A 15,544-nucleotide genomic window follows, 5' to 3' on the forward strand; every position below is an offset into this window, starting at 1 on the left:
CTGTTTGAGCTTTTATTTCGTGAAACTAGTATTGACAAATCGACTGAGATTTTTTCGTCGATCGGGCTGGATCCTAAAAAAAAACTGCTACGTCCTGGGCCTCGTTTCATAAAACTCTGCCGTAACTTACACCTTTCCGTAATTCACACCCTTTCAAACTACGGAGTGCAAATAAATCCGTTTCACAAAGCCACAACTGGAATTGTTTACACCTCCGTAACTAAGCACATTTGCGTAGTTACCGTAATTTATCAAGCGTCCTACAAATTACAATCTCATGTCAACAGCTATTTTTTTACGATAATTTATAAAACAATTATGTTGAATTCAAATATTAAAAATTATGTATGAAAAAACAAAATTGATATTGATGACCATTCTTTATTAAAACAATATATTAAAAACAGCAGAAAGCCAGCTAAGCAGAAGTGCCTAACTACGAAAGTGGCGCGGCGTGGCGAATAAACAAAATTCCGGTAGTGGCCACAAAAAGCGACTGGTACAGAAGATTTGCAGTTTCTTTTTCTCATTTTGGCTGTTCTTTCTTCCTCACCGGGCTCAACATTATAAAATATATTAAAAATTAGCTTCGAATCTTCACATTAATTCAAAATCACGCAACGTTTTTGTGCGTAGTTTACACCACTGATATCAAGAGCTTGATAAAATATTTGGCGTTAATTACGTCGTTTTATGAAACCCAAATGGCATCAATTGGTCCGGAATCGAGCATTTGCCGTAAATGAAGCTCCGTACTTTCGATGGCGTGAATTACTCCGGTCTCCGGCTTTATGAAACCGAATTGGCATCAAATACGCCAAATCTGGCATAATTGACGGAATGCCGTAAGTAATTCCTTTTATGAAACGAGGCCCTGTAGTCACACGGCACACTCGATTCTGCATTCCTATATGTAACTGCTCCTCTGCCTAGGGATTTCCGAGCTGGGATGTAGGGTGAATAGGTCAAAAACGCCCCCATTAAGCGCGAAACCTTCTGACACTCAGCCCAACACAGATTACTCAAACCTTTGGGCACCATCATGTAGCTCATTCTTTTTACTACGCTTTGAGACCAAGAAAAGACTTTTGCGTGTGGTATTTGACCCCCCAAAAAGGTTTCCGCATACCCTTACAAAAGGGCGTTTTGCCCCACACCCTGGGTAATACGCCCACACCCATGTGCAAAGCGCCCCCACCCCATTCATCAACAGAAAATGATGAACATGGCAGAACTTGACGTCATTCTGACGTCATTTGTGGTCAACCTATCATAGCCTTTGGAATAAAATGTTGTTGCAATGTGTAAAATGGATGCCCGGAGGAGTCCTGAAAGTTTGGTGACGATATCTACAGTCGTTTAGGATATATCAGCCAAAAAGGACAGGGAGAGGCCTTTTCGGCCCCGACCTACACGGCGCTACCCTGCACTCTCACCACCGTGCAAAACGCCCCCTTTCAGAAAACTGGGGGCGTCTTGCCCCATGCATCGAGTAGGCGTCTTTCCCCATTCACTCCATTTCCGGTCAACAAAATATTGACAAAAAACGCGCCACTAACACCGCAGCATAATAAGTTCAACAGAATGACAATAAAACGCAGTTTTGAGTGATGTGCACAATAGCAAGTTTTGTGATATAAAGAGGGCATCAAAAGCTTAGGAATCTTCTGTAAAAACAACAAAAACAGCACCCAAAACCAACATCAGCACCTACCCACGCTGCTCCTCAAGACGCAGAACCGGAAATAGAGAACTACGTAAACAAGCAGCTGACTGTTCTGAAAGCAAAGATAAAACACCTATCCGTCGATAAGATCTACGATTTTTTTAGGGGAGGCGTTTAACCCAGGGGTGCGTTTTCCCCACAGTTACCCTATGTAAATTGTGTTACCGACCCAGAGGTCAGACTATGTAGATTGTAGCGGCCTCCAGATTGCCGCTCAGTATTCAGCCTGCAATGAACCTGTTCTTATAGCGCCTCCACTGTGGATGGAATACAAATTGACGGAATGGTCGATTCAAAGGCACTTTTCTCACATATTCCCAACCTGATTCCCACGCCCATATATGTTACCTGCCGTTCGATTTGCAGCTCTAGACAGACACCATGGGACACATTTTTCACAGGACTCTCCACCTCACGATGGCAGTGGCGGCGGAATAGGGGGTGCAGGGGGTGCAGCTGCACCCCCATCGAAAAACATGGGGGGTGCAAACATATCCTTTTGCACCCCCAAAATCCGTACAAGGGGCCCGTCGCACCATCCAATACATTTCTCCCGAAAACCAGTGATCGGAAAACGAACACTGATGTAGAATCATCCGGGATGTCCAATTATGGTCAGGAGCGCCCCATGCTAGTCTTTGGGGCCCCCACACCGGCCAGAAGTGTCCCGAGCCGCGTTTGGTGCTCTACGCGGCATCTGAGGGCCCCCACGACGGCCTCAGAGGGCCCTTTTATGACGATCTCTGAGGGCTCCCACCTGAGGGCTTTGTCCCCTGGAGCCCTACAACGGCCACTAAGGGCCCTCATGACGACCGCTGAGGGTCCCACAGAGACTCCAGGGCCCCAAGGAGACTCCAGGGGCCACGCTGGCCTCTGAGGGCCCCTATGACGGCCTCTGAGGGCCCTTACGATGATCTCTGAGGGCTCTCACGACGAACTCTGTCCCCTGGGGCCCTATAACGACCACCAATGGCCCTCATGACGACCGCTGAGGGTCCCACAGGACTCCAGGGGCCCCACTGGCCTCTGAGGACCTCTACGACGGTCTCTGAGGGCCCTTGTGACGGCCCTAGACCCAACTCAAGTCTGAGGGCCCATTTGGCTTCAGACGGCCCAGCGACGGCCTCTGATGGCCTAAACACAACCAGGCTTCAGGGGCTGTGCTGGCATCTGAGGGCTCTGCAACGGTCTATTGAGGGCCCTAACAACGATGGCCTCTAGCGGTCTTACCAAGGCCTCTGAGAGCCCTGCAAAGGTATCTTAGGGACCATGAAGACCCTCAATATGGCCAGGGACCCTCATGACGACCTCTGATGATCCTCTCGAAGGCTTCTAAAGGCCCTCACAACTTCTGAGGACCCCAGGACGGTCCCTGAGGGGCTGAGGGCCCTGGCGACGACCTCTCTGGGCCCTCACGATGGTCTCTAAGACCCAACGCAAGCTCCAAAGGCCCACACTGGCGTCTGAGGGCCCCACGACGGCCTCTGAGAGTCTCGACGCAGGCAGGCTCCAGGGGCCATGCTGACCTCTGAGGGCCCTCTTGACGGCTTCTAGGGCCTAACGAAGGTTTCAAGGGCCAACGCTGGCCTCTGAAGAGCCCTACAACGGCCTCGGAGGGTCTCAACTCAACGCATGCAGGTGCCAGGAGACATGCTGGCCTCTGAGGGCCCCGCAGAGTTCAGATTCAGAGTATCCAACGACCTTTGTGGACCTTACGAAATACGAAGGTCTCCGAGAGCTCACGCAGGCTCCTGGAATTCCACACTGATTCTCAGGCCCCATGTCGGATTGTTGAGGCACTTTATCTGCTCTTGGTGCCCCGTCGCCGGCCTCTGAGAGTCTCAATGTCGGAACTTATGGGGCCATGGGCCCTACACCGGCTTTTATGGCCCCTACATCGACTCTTGGGACTCATGACCCATGAAATGTGGGTCTAAGCAGCCTCTAAGAATCCCCATGCTGGTTCTAGTAGCCACCAGCCGAATATTAGGGCTCACACGCGAGCTCCTGGGACCCTGTGCATACCCCAGGGTCCTGGGGTACCTGCCTCTAAGACCCCACACATACTTTTGGGGCTCAAACGCTTGCCCCTGAAGGCCCCACTGAGACCCCTTTCCTCTATTCAGTCCTCCATACCGGCTCTTTAGGCTAAACATCGGCTCCTGTGGCCTCCATCCCGGCTTTGGAGGGCCTCCATACAGGCTTTTCTGGGGTCCGATGCCGGTTTCTGAGAGCCGTCAAAAGACTTTCGAGCCTATACTGCCTTCTGAAACCTTTCAGCAACTTTCAAGGGACCGACCCTGATCGGAGGGCTCATTCAGTCTGGGGAGTCATGTAGGTCTCTGGAGGAGTCCCTATGTGGTCGGTTTCCAAGGGGCTTCTAAACACGGTCTTCTTGGAACGGTCTCGTAGGGCCCTCAATATGGTCCTCTGCGGATACAGAAAAGTGGTTTGAGACGCTGCGGGTGATGGCTAAACTAAAAGATTAGCCGATAAAAACTAGCTGCATTTGCTTCTTTATGCTTTCATTATTTGAGACAGGTAGGTACACCGCAATTTCAAACCTTTTAGGTACAGAACTTGTGTGTATGGGGAAAGTTTTACAAAATCTTCGTTTTTCATAAATCAATAATAATCACTAAAAAAAAAAACTGAAGGGGGGCCCAAAACTTCCAGAGGGGCCCCTTGAGAAAACTTTGCACCCCCATCCAAAATTACCTTCCGCCGCCACTGCACGATGGAACCGAGTACCGACACTGCTATCCCCGGCGAATGACATCAGCGGCAGCGAACGGTACGTACTTGAGTGGAGGAAATAAACAAACGACGTTCACTAAGGCAAGTAGTCGACATTCACTGCACATTTAGTTCGACGTCACACAACTTGGTATTTAGCAATCGGATTTTTATGGGCTAATTTATTTACCCGACCAACTACAGAATACCTTATCTTTGAACTGATCATAGCTTGTTCTATGAATGCATCTTCCCGTTTATTACGTTTATCAACGCTTTAAAAGTCTGCCCACGGTACAAATATGTCAACCCCCATCATGCCCACTTCCACTCCACGCCGCAGGGATTGCCGTGTCACTTCTTTATCCCCCGACCAGGTTATGTTATCCGTAGAAAGAGCCGTCTCGAGATGGTGCTTCAGGTGCTAGTCTACGCTAACTATAGCAATGAGATCTCAGCTAAATGCGGCTTATGTATGAAGAAGGGTAGCCGGAACGAATAAGGTGACCAATGGCCATAGTTTCTTTATATAACATTTTCCTGGTCAATGACCAGAGACAAGCGTAGGAAAAAAATCGCCGGCTGTGATTATTTTGATCGCTCACCAGTTTCGCTATAGCCGCGCAAAGAAACTGCTGATTTGAAGAAAGATATTAGCCAGCCTAAATGAGTTTCGCGAAAGACGCTATTTTTTCGCGTGGTATACTTACTTTTGGGCAACTGTGAGGTCTAGAAATAACCAGTCTGCGATTTTCTGTTGATTTTTAGAACAATATTCTATACATTTTATGTGAGTGATAAAGCTATTCTACAAATAGACCCATTCAACCATATTCAGTCGGAATGTCACCTAGCACCCGCCTTGTCCTGTGGGCCTCATTTTATCCCATTTGTGGTGCCCTTACCAACAGATTATCATCAAACCCATACGGAGCTCACAATGCACATCGTGGTTCCCGGCCCGGACGAGTAATTTATCGGCGAAAAACGCTGTCACCCCTCGCCGCTTCGTCATGCCGCTCTCGACGATCTATCAGAGCGCGCCTACAGGCGGTGGCTCCAGACGAATTAATTCGATTGTTTTCAATCTGATGATCCCCGAGTTGCCCCCGATCGACCATCAGCGCTTTAACTATATGGAAATTGTTTTACAGCGGCGGCGGCGGCGCGCCCGCCCGGCCGCCGGTCCCGCGGGAGCCCGCCGCGCGCCATATCCAATTAGGCTGTAAGCAACGGATCGGCGGCCACCTGCGCCCGCGAGAAATGAGCCACATTTGCCGCATTTCAATTGGGGCGGCGGCAGCGTCGGTGTCGGCGGCGGCCGTCGCGTCGGTGGGCGGCGACGGCGGCGGCTTTGCTGGGCGGAGCCGGGCGCCGTCCTGTTAATCACGCTCAACAAAGCCGACACGGGTGGCGAGGCCCACAACAGAGCGCGGACCCAGCGTGGAGCGCCTCCCGACGGCGCCGGGGCGAGGCGAGACCGATGGTGACCGAGCGAGACCGACAGACGTCCTGTCCGGCACCGCGCGGTTAAAAGGCACAGCGAACCGAATTGAATAAAGTAGTGCGAGGTCCCAAGATACTGAAAAAAAAACTGTAAAAAAAATGTACGTGAAACAGCTTATTGTTTTTTGGGCTATAGATTTACAACATCGTATTCACGGCCGATAACGACCAGTCTCTTTGTGAGTTGATATGATGCGTCAAGAGCGAATGCTGTTACAGGTACAAATGCACAATGCCAGTGCAGTACAGACACCCACGGCACTTGCAATATGTATAGGGTAGTGAGCCTAAAATGAGTATACGCAAAAAATGAGTATAGTTTTGGAAAATGTGCATTACGCCAAAGTTATTTTGAACAAAAATAAGAAAAAAATACACAGTGCGTCCGAAGGTCTACTGCAACAGTTGCAAATACGTCCATCGCCAAATGTCAAGCGACTTTGGTCTGAAAAATGATTGAATGTTTTTTTCAAAAATGTCAGAAAAAGTACATGCTAAAAAGTGAAGCCTGGTGAAAATATGTGCACTGCTGAAATAATTTTACCTTTTCAGCTGTTTGTCTCATGCACTGAGCTTGCTGGCAGCCGTAAAAAATAATCGAAAATTCGAAAGCGTAATGCAAAAATTTTAGCATTTGTAAATTTCTATAAAATGAGTATAGTTCCACAAAGTGTTGCAAAAAATGAGTATAGTATGAAAAGTGTGAATTTGAGCATGGCTACTCCACCGCCTGCTAAATATCGCCCCCAAAGACATTTCCGGGATTATTTTGGTTATGATTACGATCTACCGGCCATCTTCGATGGCCACAATCAAGCCACAATGACTGACGCTGCAGCGTATTTGTAAGCGCGATACGGTAAGCGTTGGAACTCGTTTCGGTTGATTCTCATTTGCTTGAGCTTCAGTCACCGATCTTTTTTTTCTTTTTCATTTTCCTTTATTTTTTATTATTATTTTATTTTTTATAGTTAAGCGGTGACATTAATTGCTTTATCTACTCCTGGCCATTTTGGCGAAATACCGTACAACCGGATGTGACGTCATGTGATCTGCGACCACCAGTGCCCTCTCCACCAATCGGGAGTCACCGGAAATGGCACTGTGACCTGTCACGTGACCAGCACCGGCTCGACCAATCAGGAGGCGTTTCCGGCGACAGAGGTGACTCCGAGGGTCGGCTGAGCTTTTCGCGTCCTTTTTGCACTGATCGTCGTCTCGTGCGCGTGTCCTGCTGGCATACGGCAAAAACTGGTGAGTTTTGAATGGCATTAGTCTTGGATTCTCCTTCAGTGATAATTTGTTGTGTATTGCTTACAATCTGATTTCAACTTCAAAAAAAAATATCAGGTAATCATTCTGGTTTGTAGCGGTTCGCAATTTAGTATGCCCTCAGAACTCTTGATATATTGGGTAATGTTTGGTCATACGGGACCTGCTGAAGGACCTGCCGACCTGAGCTGCGGGCCTCTGCCTGCCGAGTATCGTCGTCATTGATTCAAAAGCACTGGTGTAAACGCGCACATTCCTGGCACGAATTATTAAACAATGACCTCTTTTTTGTCAGGTGGCACCAATCGTCATGCCGAAATACACGGAGGAAGATCTGGGCAGAGCGAAGAAGCTCGTCGCGGTTGGATTCACCGTCTACAAGGCAGCCAAGGACACCGGCGTGCCGTACGAGACGCTCCGCCGTCACATTTTCGGCATCAACGTCACCGGCTCCACTGGCTCTGGGCGACCGACGGTGCTGACGAGGACCGAAGAGGACAAGCTGGTGGAAATCCTCGCTTACCTCGCCCGCCAAGCATTTCCACTGGACACCAGTGACATCTGCGATCTGGTCCAGCAGTTCCTGAACAACCTCGGCAGAGAGACGCAGTGGAAGGACAACAGGCCCACCCGCTTCTGGCTGTCACGTTTCAAGGCTCGTCACGCCGGTGTCCTCGCGTCGCGCAAACCGGAGATCCTCACCATCACTCGTGCCAAGTCTCTGACAGAGGAAGTGGTTGGCGCCTTCTTCTCCATGTACAACGGGGTGCTCGTCGACCTGGGACTCGAGGACAAGCCGGACAACATCTACAACCTCGATGAGACGGGACTCTCGACCGATCCGCGCTCGACAAGGGTCATCGTCCCCAGCAAGTCCCGTGACGCCTACCTGAAGACGGCCAGCTGTGGTAAGGCGACATACAGCGTCCTCTTCTGCGTGAACGCCACTGGAAACTACTTCCCACCCTTCGTCTTCTACAAGGCCAAACGTGAGCCCTTTGACTCGTGGATGCGTGGCGGACCGCCAGGAACGGCCTATGGGACGACACCGTCAGGCTGGATGGAGGGCAACATATTCGAGAGCTGGTTCCAGACCATCTTCGTCCCAGAGATCACCAAGAAGCATGATGGTCAGCCCACAGTGCTCGTCTATGACGGTCACGGATCCCACATGACGTATCGGACAGCAGCGCTTGCGAAGGACAACAACATCACGGTGGTATGTCTTCCGCCACACACCAGTCACGCCATCCAGCCTCTCGACGTCGCCGTGTTCAAGCCGGTCAAGGTCGCCTGGGCGCAAATCCTGAAGCGGTGGCAGCGTGAGTCACGACTCGTCGCTGTCGACAAGTCGGTGTTCCCGACTCTCATCTCCCAGCTGTGGAAGGAACTGGATCCGGTCCACGCCGTGGCCGGATTCCGCGGCTCGGGTCTGTTCCCAGTCGACGCTGAGAAGGTTCGCAGCCGGATGGTGGGACCCGGGAGCACGTCACGTGATGACATCCCGTCACCTGATGAGGCGCTCCAGGATGCTGTGCTCAGTGTTCTCAGTCCGGAACAGTCAAGTGAGACGAAGGCGGCCCTGGCCAACAAGACGAAACGCCGCAGCCGAGTTCAAAACAAGAGCGGCGAGGTCTTGACGTCAGAGTCTTCTCTGCAGAGGCTCGAGCTGGAGGCGGCGAAGCGCGCAGAGAAAGGGAAGAAGTCTCCGTCGTCACAGCAGGACAGGAAACTCTCCAAGAAACGCGAAGAGAAGGGAAAGAAGCGGTCTTCGTCGCACAAGATCGAGAAGCCATCCGCGAAGCGAAAAGTGACCAAACTGACGACTCGATCGAAGTAGAGGGGGTAAAGCTCACGCAGGCTTTTGGAAATGTGGCGGTGCCCGTTCGCCACGCCACTGTGACCGTGGTTGGTGTTGTGGCCATTGTCGGTTGTGTTTGTTGTTGTCTGCTCAAGTCATCTATGTGTCTTAATAAATTGAAACGACCGGTAATACATTTTCTTGATTTTGTTTACATTTCAATACTTATATTGTTAGCAACACCGATTTCATATCCACGTTCCAGGCGAATTTCAGCGTCGCAAATCCAGCAGATTAGGCACAATAGAGCGTTGAAACAACTGTACTCATTTTTTGCGAAGGAGCAAAAAATGAGTATAGCCGACATTGGTCAGAAGATGCAATTATTACAGAACAACCGCTCGTCTGACACCGTTGTGCCACATAGGACGTCGTAGTCAGAACACGTAATGTCAATGTCCCATATAGCCATTATTCACACCCTTTCTAGTTTTGAATATATTTAACTGATAATGTAAAACTATACTCATTTTAGGCTCACTACCCTACAACGTTTCAAAGTAAATCAGTCACTTTGGAGCTCTGGCTTTGAATGTTTCGCTTTTTGAAAAAGTTCCATGGGTGCTCTCTGTTCCCCGCAGGAAGCCACTTTGCCCGTTTCTCATCCTTTCATTTCGATGACAATAGCCGAAAGCTGACGCCCCATCCTGAAATCCGAATCCTCCCGGGCCATCGCTCGCTCCGGGAATCCTGTTCCCGCGTCCCGGTCGGCGACCCATCTGGTCAGCCAACTCCTCCAGGCCTAATCGAATCGTGTCCAGTGTAAACTGATTTCTCGGGTAATTTTCCCCGGATTACAGTGCTATTTTTCTGGTGGATTAGTCCGGCTGGGGCTGGCCGTTGACGCGCTGACCGGCTCTCGAGGGACCGGGGAGCTCGGCGGAGGGCCGACGGCAAGCGACGGTCCCGACGGCGCGGCGCGGCCGCGGGATCCCCGAGGCCCGAGCCGACGGCAGACGGTCGCGCCGGACAGACGCAGCCGGCATCCGCTATACGTCTCTGGATAATGGATCATTTTCAGATGGCGAGAGTACCGAAGTATCTAAGCAAAATAATCTGAAACAGCTATTCCTACTGGCTAAATCGTTATGAAATGCTATTTGTATGGTGATGTTTCCCTCAAAATAGCTGTTTGTTTGAGCTATGTCTTACAGACATGAAACCGGGAAAGCCAATGATTTACAAGAAATATCAGCTTTAACTCAAGACTGAATGCGTATGGAGATCGAAGATATATGTTGAAGCTGATATTATGTAAAAGGTACCAGACATGTGCACAGACCTGAGAAAATGGTCCCGAGATTCGATCATATGAACCTTGACCTCTATCTGTTGGACTCTGTTTATCGAAATGACTCATTTAAACTTTAAAGGGATCCAGAATAATTAAGGATCTCAACATCACTTCGGCATGATTTTTGCAGTCACTGAAGTGAAATGAGTGATCGAACGGGGCCTGGTGACCTAATTAAGCGACCCGAAAATAAGTCCATGTGCCAAAAAATGCATGTAGCGGCGACTCTCCGTTCTGTCTCCCTTCCTACTACACCCCGGTTCCGTCTCTCTCCGTTTCTCCTCGTTCACAGCCGGAATTCTTACCTCATTTTATGAATCCAGCTCCCTCTCTCTGTCTCAGTCTCTGGTTCTACATCAACAGATGCGGAGGCCTAATGTCAGTGGTCATACAAATGGGCCACTGATATTGCGCGGGGGCCGGGGCCCTCGCCGACGGCTCGTCGGTCTTGGATTCGCCGAACAAAACAGCGATGAACGATCATACAGTCCGCAGGTGTATTATCGGTAAATAGTGATCCGCATGCAACGGTATTTACATTTTCTACAGGAAACGTCAATTGTCTAACGCAGCATGCATGATCATTGTCCATATCAACTGATATGATCATCCACTTATCTGTGCGACGCTGAAACAGGTCGATTGCGAGATAAATCTGGAGACGTCCTCAAACAAAATCCTTTCAACCATCTACGTAATCAGATGAACATCAATTCGACAGGAAAGTTGCATGCATAATAAGATGCTACAATAATGGTCATCTATGCAACATACAATTTTCCTACACAGAGTGTAAAAGGGCCTGAAATATCTTTAAGGAAAGTGTCGGTAAGGATGCAGACTGCAGAGTAAGATATGATTACAGGTAACAAGGTGTGAGCAAGGGAACACTAAAAAATCAACATTAAACACGTCGTTATTGCACAACATAAATAGCTTACTGCTGTTGTTTTCAGTTTACTTTTCTAGTGTTAATTATCTATATTGTGCTCACATAATCGCCAGCAGCTTATGAGTGGGAGAATGCTTCTGAACACATAATTCGTACAGGCAACACTCAACGCGTTATGGGCGAGTTCCCCCGCGAATAAATCATGATGAGCGTAGGGGAGACCGGGGAGAAGTGGGACATTATTTTGACGTCAACTTTGAAAAATCGTAAAAAATAGAATGTTTAAGATTTAAGCAATTTGATTGCATTTACTGGTAAACGGTTTATTTCTACTTCATTCTTCACTGTTTTTATGCGTGTTTGTTCACGTGCTACCTCTCAAATTTAAATTTTAGGAAAGGTTGACAATGGGGTGAACTGGGACACGTCCAGGAGAAGTGGGACATATGATGGGGAGAACTGGGACTGGTCAAGAAATGTGATTTAAATGGAATACAATGAAAATTTGATGACCCATCACGAAGAAGAAGGTGTTTTTAAAATTGACACTAAAAGAAATCACCTCGATTATCTTTTTTGAATTACACTGACAGCACTGAGTATCCTGGAAAATTTTCCCATGCATTTGCATGCGGGAGAACTAGGACAGGGTTTAGGCAAGTTGTCCCAGTTCTCCCCAAGTCGTCATTTTTATTTCAGCTGCTCTCCCACACAAAAAGTATAACATATACGTAAAAAAGTATTTCTGCATAATTAAGATGACTTCACTGATATCCAAAGGTGAACGGCCTGAACATTTCACATCCCTGAATAAGCGGCAAATTGAATTAGAGTAAAATGCCAAATAATCACATTTTAGACCCTATAAACTCAATATCTCAGAGACAGGCAGCCGGAAAAGGAAACCGCTTGGTTGTGACGTGCCCCGACTAAATTCATGAAAAATATGCTAAAACAAAATTGTTTGTCCAATCGGTCACTAAGATATTGAAGGTGTCCCACTTCTCCCTCGTCCCAGTTATCCCCAATCTCCCCTATATCATTTGGTAATGATTCACGATAACAATAATACATAGATGTCGTTTTACGCACTTCCAAGCACGTGGTTGAGATAAGCTATGTAACACACCGCAAGTTTCAGAATCTCGATTTTTGAGAGCTTCTTGTCCGGAGGCAGCGTCGGGAGAAGCTTGCGAAGCTCGCAGAAGGCTGTGTTGAATGCCTCGACTCGGACACGCTCGCGAGTGGCGTGCGCGAGCCGGTACTTCTGAGTGGCGCGGCGGCGGCGGCGGCGCTCCTCGCGGGATAGCACGGCACCTCTGCGGGGAAAAGACACATGTGAAGTACTCCACAATGCTAGGACGGCACCTCTGCGGGGAAGAGAGTGAGACACATGTGAGGTACTCCACACTGCTAGGACGGCACCTCTGCGGGGAAGAGACACATGTGAGGTACTCAACACTGCTAGGACGGCACATCTGCGGGGAAGAGACACATGTGAGGTACTCCACACTGCTAGGACGGCACCTCTGCGGGGAAGAGACACATGTGAGGTACTCCACACTGCTAGGACGGCACCTCTGCGGGAAAGAGACAATTATGAAATTCAACAAGATCCCTGTTGTAAGGTGGAACAATTCAAGTGAGAGAAGGAACAACTGTTCGCGTGAATCGGTGGCTGGCTTCACCTATGTCGCATCGAGCGCGAACGGTTAGTCAGTGAAAGTAACGCCGAATGGGCGCTCAAAACGACCAAAAGTGGTCAAATATCGGCTCGTTGGTCTAGGGGTATGATTCTCGCTTCGGGTGCGAGAGGTCCCGGGTTCAAATCCCGGACGAGCCCTTGTTTTAAATATTTGAACGTGAGCCCGTACAAGACTGGCGTTTGTAAAATTAACTCACTGTACAATAACCACAATGTTCAATAATGTACAATAACTCCCTGTTCACGCTGCGTATAAATGCAACGGTTCGTCGGAAGGTCATTTCATACTCAAATACACATATATAGAAAATTAAACAAAAGTCATTTCATACACTAAAATTAAAAAAAAATTGAATATAATAGGCAAAAAAACCCAAAAGTTTTTCGATTCTCGAAAGACGGAATATATACGATAGCCCCTACTAACTTCTATTCACATACCAAATTTTTGATCGGACCTTTTTTGGCCAAGTTATAGCAAAAAAAAAAAATCAAAGTTGATGACGTCAAATTTTCAAACTCAAATTTTAGCAATTCTAGACAAAGTAGCCCAAAACAAAGACTACCATTAGACTTTCCGTGACGAGCTGCATAGAATCAATGCCATTTTATGCAAAAATATCAACTTTGAAATTTGACCTTTTTTAACCCGACATTGACCTGACCTCAACCACGAAGTGACCTAAGCCGTTCCTGATTGTCTTAGCTATAACGAACACCATTAAGTTGGAAATGAAAAATTGGCCTGCTTAAAAAAGGGCACTGCTTAAAGAGGAGGGCGCGGACAGGTGAGGAAGGCGATGTACGGTCAGGAGGCCGCCTACAGCTCAGGAGGGCCGTCTACGGTGAAAAGGGCACGGACTTGTCAGGAGGGCGCTAAACGCAGAGGGCGCCGGTCTGGAGGCCGGCGTTGTATGGTTGGGACTTGGGAGGCTGCTATACAGTAAGGAGGCCTGCGACAGGTCAGGAGGGCGCTGTACGGTGAGGAGGGCGCTATAATACGATAAGGAGGGCGCAGACAGATCAGCAGGATGCTGTGTGGTAAGGACCATGAAGGCGCCGACTGGTCAGCCCAGAGGGCGCCAAATGTGAAAAGGGCGCCGATAGGCCATAAAAGCGCTGAATGGCGAGAAGGGCGCCGACAGATCAGAAGGGCGCTGAAAAGACAGAAGGGCGCTGAAGATGAGGAGGGCGCTAGATGGTCAGGAGATTGGGGGTGGATATCCGGCAGTTCAGGATTGTGGGTGCATCTTCACCCACAAAGGGATATAAAATTGTAAACCTGGGTGCCAGTGCCGCATGGTGTACCGCAATGGCTTACCGTCGAGGGCGCCTAGAGTGTTGGACATTAGAGAGGCGCCTTCGTCACCATGAAATGATCGTGGAAGGCGCCATCCTTCCACGATCATTTCGTCATTGCGTTCAGCTCGTCGGCGCCATGAGGGCGCCGGTTAGATTTGGGAGGGGCTAAAGCCCAGTGTGCCCCCCCCCCCTCCTTGGCTGCGCCCCTGTATTCGATCAACCTTCACTACCTTGAGGTCTGTCTTGCTGTTGGGAAGCTGTAAGGTCATGTGACGTCATCAAAGGTCACCAAAGATTTTTGCCAATAACCCCGTACAGGAATAAGATACAACCAAGCAGATGGTCTCATTGTGTTCAGCTCGTCAAGGCGCATCGAATGATATGCCTACATGATGACCTCGAGGTCACGGGACCTGAGGTCAACCTTTGACCTTGACCTTTCGAGGTCACCATATATATGGTTCGATGCGGATTGACAAGAGGATCACGATGATGCCCTTAGAGTGTTCCTATCTTGACTAGTTCGAAAGTTATTCGAGAAAAACTCAATATCTAGCGCCGCCATTTTGACTTTTTTGATCCCTGTGACGTCATCTTTGACCTGACTTGAAAATGACCTGTGTAAAAATTGTAGACCTTGTCCGTGCGTATCCCATGCCGTTTACCGCTTGTCGTTATCTTGCTTCGTTCTCGAGATTTCAGGGGGGGGGGGGTTCATCCGCCCCCCCCCGTCGGTTCTAAGAATTGGCGCAGACCCCCGTCGGTGCGCGGGTTAATATGACCTCATTAAAAGTCTTTGATACGCGTAAGGAGAATATGACCTTTCTCATTTTTTGAGGAAAAATTACCTATTCGACCGTCACATTATTTTTATTGTACCTATAGTTTTTAGAAAATATAAAAGTAGCACATTTTTTAGTGTGATATTTTTTTGGCGAGAGGAAAACAGTAGGTACTTGTAGTACTTGCCAAGGGCGGATCTAGGCGAAAGTTTTTTTTTCGGGGAGGGGGGGGGGGCGGTCACCGGTCGGCCGACATGCCGGGGCCCCTGATGAATGAATCCTGGCGGCGCGCGTATGTCAAGCTCAATAGCGATAACGATACAACTTCATATAAGTCGTTATAAGTCAATTTTTGTTACTTGAAGTCATATCAATCCTTACCAACACTTTGCTTGAAAATATTTCAAACTCTTTTACACTCTGGAGTGTGTTGGAAAATCGTATGTTGCATCGATGACAGATACAGAT

The 15,544-nt window shown here is 48.7% G+C and overlaps 1 protein-coding gene and 1 non-coding gene across 2 annotated transcripts; both read left to right on the forward strand.

Annotated features, from left to right (window-relative positions):
* Positions 1–7,550: 7,550 nt before the first annotated feature.
* On the forward strand, positions 7,551–9,080 carry LOC122392836 (MFS-type transporter clz9-like). The gene has a single exon (XM_043388147.1). The coding sequence runs from the start codon at positions 7,551–7,553 to the stop codon at positions 9,078–9,080; it is 1,530 nt and encodes a 509-aa protein (XP_043244082.1).
* Positions 9,081–13,058: 3,978 nt separating this feature from the next.
* On the forward strand, positions 13,059–13,130 carry Trnap-cgg. Its single transcript has one exon. It is a non-coding gene; the product is annotated as a tRNA-Pro (tRNA).
* The last annotated feature ends 2,414 nt before the right edge of the window (positions 13,131–15,544 follow it).

Source organism: Amphibalanus amphitrite, unplaced genomic scaffold (assembly GCF_019059575.1).
Source record: "Amphibalanus amphitrite isolate SeventyFive unplaced genomic scaffold, NRLGWU_Aamphi_draft 000503F_arrow, whole genome shotgun sequence".
NCBI lineage: Eukaryota > Metazoa > Arthropoda > Thecostraca > Balanomorpha > Balanidae > Amphibalanus > Amphibalanus amphitrite.